At 47.7% G+C, this 8708-nt stretch overlaps 1 protein-coding gene across 1 annotated transcript in view; it reads right to left on the reverse strand.

Moving 5' to 3' along the window:
- COL19A1 (collagen type XIX alpha 1 chain) overlaps window positions 1-8708 on the reverse strand; it is a 423669-nt gene that overhangs the window by 33032 nt on the left and 381929 nt on the right. The window contains exons 40-41 of the mRNA XM_045294677.1: window positions 5058-5102; window positions 4891-4953 (exon numbers count right to left, since the gene is read on the reverse strand). Coding sequence (XP_045150612.1) covers window positions 4891-4953; window positions 5058-5102 — 108 coding nt within the window. The remainder of the gene's footprint in view (window positions 1-4890; window positions 4954-5057; window positions 5103-8708) is intronic.

Consider the following 8708-nt stretch of genomic DNA (forward strand, 5'->3'; position numbering starts at 1 on the left):
GAGGTCCTCAGAGACAGCACCCGGGATAGGCCTGGTCTCTAGGAGGTCCTCAGAGACAGCACCCGGGATAGGCCTGGTCTCTAGGAGGTCCTCAGGAGACATATCTTGACTGAAAAAAACTTGGTTTTTACATTCTCCCGGGCCCCCAGCGGCAGGCATTGACGAGATGCTTCACAAGGGCTGGAGCTGGGGAACTGGGTAGAGGTGGTGCAAGGAGGAGGCAGAGCAGGAAACGGATGTTCCCTGGTGGCAGGGAAGGCACAGGGACGCACCGAGCCAGCCTCAGGAGCTGTACTGCGTGTTCACCTTCCGCAGCCCCCTCTTGCCAAACACTGCAAAGCCACCAGTCAGAGGCGTGGTGACCTTCAATAAAGAGGGAACCTGAGAGGAGAGGCATGGCTCACCCAGCTTCATACACCCTCCCCCAGGGCTCAGCAGGGCCATGGCAGACAGCAGGGACTAGATGAGTATGTGCTGAATTGAATTAGTAGGAATGATTGTTACCGTGTCACCTCAACACTCTCTGTCAGTCGCCAAGAGCTCCTTAAAAACGCCAGGGGGTGATGTATTTAGCAACAGTGATTGATGAAGGTGTGACAACAAGTCCAAGAGAAAGAGGAGGAATCTCAGAAAAGAGTTTCTATTGCTGGTTTTTTATTTTTATTTTTTTGGCTTAACAGACAAGTGCTCTATCTGTGAGCCTTTGGTTTCGTTATGATTTCAGGACGTGACTGTCCATTTGGTGTCTCAGCTCTGCTGAGCACCTGAGACTAAAACACTAACGCGTCTAGGAGAGGGAGCTGAGATGACGACCCCGTCAGACACCCGACACTGTCCCTCTGTGACACAGAGCTGAGGAGACCAGCGGGATGGGATGGAGACAAACGAAGGCCCTGGGAATACTGAGCTTCGAATGAAAGATAAAGCTGGAGAGAGAGGCCATCCCGACTGGAAGGAGGCCAGCGGGAACAAGACCAGACTTGGCTCGGGAAGAAGCGCCTGCCGGCGGCCTGGCACAGCGTAGACATTCTGAAAACATGCACAGCGCCTTCCCAGGTGAGGGACGCCGGAATGCAACTTCGCAGAACCCCAACGAAACAGGGTAGACAAACAAAGCGAGAGCCAAGCAGGGTGAAGAAAACATAAGCTGGATTTAAGGAAGGAAAGCAGGCAAGAATCCCAGAAATGGAGTAAGACAAGAGGCAGGAAACAGGGATGGAACCACTCACCAGCCGTGGACCCAGGTCCTTTAGGTTAGGGATCTGCTTAGAGGGGAAGTGCCCTGGGGTGGTGGCTGGAGAAGCTGGACTCCAGGTGCCCCCCCCACAGTTGGCACTGAGTGGGGCCAGGAGCCTGATAACTAGCCCCATTCGCTGAGGAATGCACTGGTGCAGTGGCTCATGAAGAGCGACTCACTCCCCCCGGCCCCTATATCCTCCTGAGAGATCCTGATGATCAGCTGCTACCCTCGGGCCCGGCGCGGTAGTGTATGCCTATACCTGTCACCTCTCATCTCCTCAACCCAGCTGGGAGGGAGCCAGCTGACCAGCAAGCTGCTGCTTGTTGGTACACCCTTCCCTTCCTGCTGGCCACACTTCTCTCTCCTGCAAGCCCACTGGAGCTTCTTCCCGTCTGTCCCTGCCCCATGAGAGGCAGAAGCAACAGGATGATTGTGTGCCTGTGCACCTGGTGAGAGGTGCCCACACACCTGGCATTGTAACAGGTGGGAGCCACACAAACCTACATGAATCTGTCTGTGGACACCTCCCCCTTGGCCCTGCCTGCCATTTTCCCTAGTCTCGAGGCAACAAGCATGCACCCACATACACACACTAGCCTGCCACTCACACTGTGCAGGGGGCGGTGATAGAGCTACTGTGGGCACCAACCCACTGCATTCCCATGTATCTATCACACCCACCACACCTATTGCCATACTCACCAGGTGAGTGCCACTGCCTGATCCTGCCAACCACCGGAGTCATGACTGTGGCCAACAACTGTCAGCTTGCCCTCAGAGAGTCCACAGACCAGCGAACAGAGACCCACCCCCCTCACACATTATGCGCTGCCTCACTAGCAATCGAAGTTGCGTGCATGGTCAAGCAAGTGACCACCAAGCAAGGCCAGAAAACTTTCTTGAGGAAATTGAACTTCAACTCAAAAAAACCCCAAACTCACTGCCATCTGGTTGATGTCCTATCATATTGACGCTATCTATCAAACAGAACGGAGCCACCCGCTGGGCTTCTGAGGATGTAACTCTTTATGGGAGTAGAAAGCCCCAGAATTCCACCACAGAGGGGCCATGGGTTTCAAACCACTAACCTAACAGTGTGCAGCCTAATGTATAACCCAAGAAATTAAATTTCTTGGCCTAAGAAATGATAAAGAATTATGTGTAGGGCCCTTCAACAGATTAAGGAAGAGACCGAGGGAGATATAAAGAAGACCAAGGAAATCAAAGTCAAAATCAATGACCACCCAACAAAATCGGAAGAATGCAGGAGAACAGTACAAGAACAAATATAAAGACAAAATAAACAAACAACAAGAAACCATATAAAAACAGCAAACAGAAATACAGAAAAATCCCAGAAATAGTGCTCTATGATAGGGCCTCCAACAAGGTTATGGGAAATTTTTACTCTTAATTTCATTCTCCCAAGAACTTTTTGAAGCCTCCTTGTAGAAAGTCCTGGACAGTGTGAGAGAAAGAGGTGGCGCGGAACTCCATTCCCAAAAAAGCCAACACAAAACCCAGTAAGAGGCTGCAGAGTCCTCAGGACTGCCGCTTACAGACCCTGTAAACCTGGTCTTGAACTCACCTGCAGTGAACACCTTTCAGCCAAACAATGAACAGGCCTAAAAAGTGAATATACATCACAGAACTGCCAACCATACAACCCCAAAGGGCAGCATTTGCCTCAAAACAAAGTTCAGAAGACAGGAAGGGAAGGAAAGAAGGATGACTGAAAACGAGGAATGAGAGTAAGGAATGTTGTTACTCTGAAGGGGTTACAAGTGTGTAAACTGTGAAATAGAAAATGGATTTGCTCTATGAACATCATCCAATCATGATAAAAAAAACTTAAGGGTAAGTACCATATGACTCACTCACTCCTCACTCAGTCACTCACTCCTCACCCCTCACTCCTCACTCACACTCCTCACTCACACTCCTCACTCATTCACTCACTCACACTCCTCACTCACTCACACTCCTCACTCACTCACTCATTCACTCACACTCCTCACTCACACTCCTCACTCACTCACACTCCTCACTCACTCACACTACTCACTCACTCACTCACTCACACTACTCACTCACTCACTCCTCACTCCTCACTTACTCTTCACTCACTCACTTACTCTTCACTCACTCACTCCCTCGCTCACTCGCTCACTCCTCACTCACCCACCCACTGCCATGGAGCTGCTCTCCACTCACAGAAACGCTGTAGGACAGTGTAGAAGGTCCCCTCTGGGCTTTTGGAGACTGCAACTCTTTATGGGAATTTCTCCAGAGGAGCGGCTTCCAGGTTCGAACTGCTGACTTTGTGATAAGTAGGCTAGCATTTAACCCACTATGCCAGCAACACTCCTCTCCAGAGCGTGTAAAGGCAAACGTTTAGTAATGGCAGTAAGGATTCTCAGAGTCGGGAGGAATGCAGTTTAGGGGCCTTGAGTTTCTGTGCCGAGTGCGGGAACACATTTGGAAATGGACAGCAGCGATGGCTGCCCTGTGGGTGAATATAATTTATGTCACTCACTTGTACCCTGAAAATGGTTAAAATGACAATACATTTCTTATATATATAGTTATCAGAAGAGCAACAACAAGAAATAGATACATATATTTTAAATGTTGTGGACACTAGAGAGTCAGTCTGACCCATAGCGACTTGTGCACATCAGAAGGAAACCCTGCCTGGGCCCACGCCCTCCTCACAAGAGTTCCTCACAAGGGTGAAGCAGTACATGCCCCATTTTTTAAAAAGTATATTGATTTAAAATGTATATATTTTTACAAGAAAAGAGAAAGAGAACCCAGGGAAAACTACTCATTGTTAATAGCCTGGTGAGCCGTAGTGGCATGGTGGTTACAAGCTGGACTGCCACCCACGAGGTCAGCAGATCGAATCCATCAGCTGCTCCAAGAGACAGATGGGGCTTCTTATTCCCATGAACAGTTAATAGTCTTAGAAACCCACAGGGAGTTCTCCCCTGTCCTGTGGAGTCACTATGAGTTAGCATCAACTCGCTGGCGGTGAGTATTTCCCCCCTACTTTGGTTAATTTGGTTAATGACCCCGAGCTGACACTGCCCCGATCTTTGAGGTCAAAACACTAACAAAAGTTAAATGTTTGCCTGTGCTTTAGCCACATAGATTATCAAAGATATTAACTCTCTTACTATACAAGTAAATTTTAGTACCTCCTCACCAAATAATAATCAGTTTACATTTCGGTTTTCAAACAAAACCCCCCCTTTCCCCATTGTTTCAGACTGAGTATCTGATCAGGAGATAGGATGGTTTGTAAGAACCACACTCCCACTCCTCCAAAATATCCATTTGTAGAATTTGTTGCCTGGAAAATACTTATTCAAAGCTGATTTTTTTTTTTTTTTTAAGGAATTAGGCAAAGAGGCAATGGTCAGGGTGTTCCTCCCTTTGGAAAATTTCAGTAGTTAAAAAGTACTCACGGAGCCCTGGTGGCTGGCGTAGTGGGCTACTAACCACAAGGTCATTGGTTCAAACCCACCAGCGGCTCTGTGGGAGGAAGATGAGGAAACCCCGCGGAGCCAGTCCACTCTGACCTATGGGTCACTCTGAGTTGGAATCGAGGACTCACCGGCAGTGGTTTGGGTTAAAGAAGTACTTACTGGTTTTCCCGAGGGTCCTTCTGGTCCAGGGAAACCTGTGTCTCCAACAGGTCCTCTTTCACCCTATAACCGTGTTCACAGAAAAAAGTCAATGGCCATGAACATGTTTTAAAACTACAGGCAAGTACAACCTCTAGGAACTTTTAAGAAAGTAAATTGTTACTCACGGCCTCCCCTGGGATTCCTGGAGGGCCTGGAGTGCCAGGCTTTCCCTGATGAAGCAAATGAAAAAGAGATGTGATGAGCCAAATTACCGAGTGACACCACGTGCGCCCCGCCCCACTGGAGAATTACGTGTGCTGCTAGTGCCGTTGGCCTCTTTATCTAAGATGGCATTCCTAGTGGAAGCCTAGGAGAATGTGCTGATGTGTGTATGGGGGGCGGGGGTGGGGGTGCAGGGAGACCAAGAAGGAAGGATAATATTTTTGAAAATATTAAACCAATCTATTTTCATTATTAAAAATCCCCTATGTTCCTAGTGCCTGGCAGCTCTTTTTTACTTCGTGGCTTGGGAGGGCCCTGAGGGACAGATAAATCCTTACTTGGCTTTGAGTTTCATAAGAGGATTTGCAAATTCATAGGAAGCCAGCTTGAAGACAAGCACATTTGCTGTGAGAGTCAGTGTTTTGCTGAGGGGGAAAGGAAAGCTTGCATTGTTCCAAGAGGTGATCATCTGAAAGCCAGACCATGGAGTGACCCTGGAGCCTACAGAAGCCAGGATGAGGACCGTACTGAATGATGATCCAACAGATGCTGGAAGTGGAGAAATGTCAGTGTCCAGACCAGGTTCAAGAGGCTCCCTGGGTCTTTAAGGAAAACCCACCTCCCACCCCTTCTACCTAATATAGTTTGTAAAGGTAGATAAGGTGGGTGCGTGGAAGGTGTGGGATTGAAACCACACAACTCCAGTAAGAGGAAACTGAGAAAGTGTTTTTTCCCCCACTCGCTGTCTAGAATTCTGGGAGGAGGTTGCCTCACAGATAGATGCCTCACACCACATCCACGGGGTGTGTGAGGGCAGGAGCCCCCCAAAGTTGCTCTGGGTCCAAGTTAGAAACTATGCTAGAGCTCAGACGACCAAGGCCCAGTGGGATCTGAGTGGGGACATGGGGGGTGTGGAGGGCTCAGGCCGCGTGACTGGAGAGGACTGTAAACATGTTGGTGGCAGGCAGCAGCAAGACCAGAGGTCAACGAGAGGCTTCTGAGGTCATACTGACCAGACTCCCACCTCCCTTCTACATTTCTAGGAGCTTCCTCCTATGCATCCGTATGCCATCCTGAGAGATGGATGGAAGAAGTCCGAGAGTAATCTCCAGTAGGCCTGACTATTCTGGACCACACTTGTAAGTTCTGAGCAGGGCAGTCACTGTGAAGGGCTTAAGTGGGCAGGCCTCCCTCCGCCCTGCGTCAACCAGAACTGTCTCCGCTGAACTATTTCCTATTTTGAGACACAATAATGTTTGATTCTAAAAAAATAAAGGATCGCTTTAAAATTACATAGTTGGCTATTTTTAGTTAATTGTCAATTAATCCTCTTAATGATGAGATGTGGAAACTGTCTTGAAAGGGGTTAGAATATTTTCTGTTTGGTGCCAAGAATCTCACCCCAGAATAATTTATTACAAAGCATTATTTGCAATGTTTAGAAAGTAAAGAAGAAATGTCAGGATTATTTCTCAGACTCTTTTGCAGAAAAAAAAAGAAAGAAAAAAATGCACAGAAGTTGACATTAGAAATTCTACAGCATGGCATTTTGAACTTCTCTTGTGGTGATTTGAAACAACCTAGATGTAAGAAACTGGAGGAAAGAGTTGTGATTTTCTTTCAAAAACTACAGCATAAAAGCTGGGGGCAGGAGGGAGAGTACAGGAAATATTGAAAGTAAGCCTATCCGATCTTAGACATTCAAATAACTGGCAGACTAGTTCCTTAGATGGATCAATGCTGCAGCCTGAAGAAAGATCTTTGGACCTTCTCCTTGAGATTGCCTTCTAAGTCCTGGCACAGCTTTTACATCTTTTCAATGGTGGCCAATATTTTTCCCTTGAAGGGAAGACAATTTAGGGTGGCAGTCGAAGCTAATTTGTAGTCACCTCTGGAAGAACAGAATTTGGAATTCAGCTCCCTCCTAGATGGAGACAAAAGTAGGGTGTGACTACACTGGGACAGGTTGTTAGTGGACCCTGAGAGGCAATTCCAGAAGTAGAGTTCCAAATAGGTCGTCGCTAGCAACTGTCGTGGGAGGGCCAGGAGGAGGGAGAATAAGAGCGTAGTCAACTTTGAGGAAGAAGTTAGAAACCAAACCCCAACAAAACCTTCTGCTGTGGAGTTGACTCAGGGGGTCAGGGCTTACGAGCTCTCTCTCTCATTCTTTCTATGAGGGGTTCAAACCACGGACCTCCCAGTTTGCAGCGGAGGGCTTACCCACAGGGCCACCAGGGCTCTTTTGGAGAAGAATATTTACGTAAAATTCCGAAGCACTTGCTAAAGAGAACATTTTGCTTATGTGCTTGCAGTCAGACTTCACTCGGTCTAGATCGAGCAAATGGGAAGCTGTCACCCAACAAAGGACACACATATGGATGAATCTTTATGTGTTGGAATCAGAGGGAGGTGATAAGTGGGTGAAGCAGAGTGACCTGTGTGATGGTGGCAGGTGGCAGGTGGTCGTGGGTGGCAGGCTGGCTCTTATCACGCTCATGTTCCTGTGATTCAGGCACAGGCCTTCCACGGACCTTCCTCGCACGTTATCCTGGACCCATCCTGCAGGGGCACGGAGCGAGGATGAGGGTAACGGGCCTCTTATTCGTAAAGTGTGACCAAAAACATTTAGAGCGTCATGTAAAACGATAGATACCCAGGGCTCAGGGAAATTATTTCAACCTTTCCTGGAGTGCTTCCTATTCATTTGAAAAGACCTTGATGAGATTAAAACATTTGACACCAGAGAGTAACAAAACTAAGAGAGAGGATTGACAGGCTAGTGTATGAGGAACCTTTGGCAGCAGCAATAAAGTTCTGCTCATAGCACCAGGCCAGGGGAGAATGGGGCTGCTACAGACTGCAATGAGAGGGACATCGGTTCGAGGATGGCAGTGTTCCTTCCTCAAATGGGAACATGCAGACATTTACAGTTTTGTAAAAAGAACCAGAACATGCCTGAAGGCCAAGAATTCTGCCTTTGGCAGATCAAGAAAAACTTTGAGATAGGATAACGTAGAAATAAAGCAAGCGTTTTGAAGCTCTGCTTGCATGTTAATGTGCAGTCATAGCTTACTGGGGCTTGCCCATTCTTCCCCTTCACTGATGAAAGTAAAGCAAAAAGAAAATACGCAAAAGACAGGTATAGCTAAGAGAGGGGAGCTCACGACACAGAATCCAGGAACAGGAGTGGGAATAGTGATACCAGAAGGGCAGGGGGAAGAGGGGGAGAGGAAGGGAGAAAGGAGGAACCGATCACAATGATCAACACATCCATACACCCCTCTCTGGAGGAAGAACAACAGAAAATATGGGGGAAGGGAGACAGTGGTAGGTGTGAGATATAAAAATAATAACAATGTACAATCTGTCAAGGGGTTCTAAGAGTGGGGGGAGAAAGAGAAGCTAATACCAAGAGCTCAAGAGAAGGGAAATGTCTAGAAAAGAATGAAGGCAACATATGTACAAATTTGCTTGATGCAAGTGATGTATGGATTGTGACAAGAGCTGTAAGAGTCCCTGCCCCTTACAGAATGGTCTCTGGGAGAAGATGAGCCAGTCAGGGTGCAGTGTAGCAATGATGAAACATACAACTTTCCTCTAGTTCCTAAATGCCC

This window comes from Echinops telfairi, unplaced genomic scaffold (genome assembly GCF_000313985.2).
Source record: "Echinops telfairi isolate 266 unplaced genomic scaffold, ASM31398v2 ScPeMD7_3533;HRSCAF=4204_0, whole genome shotgun sequence".
In the NCBI taxonomy this organism is placed as follows: Eukaryota; Metazoa; Chordata; class Mammalia; order Afrosoricida; family Tenrecidae; genus Echinops; species Echinops telfairi.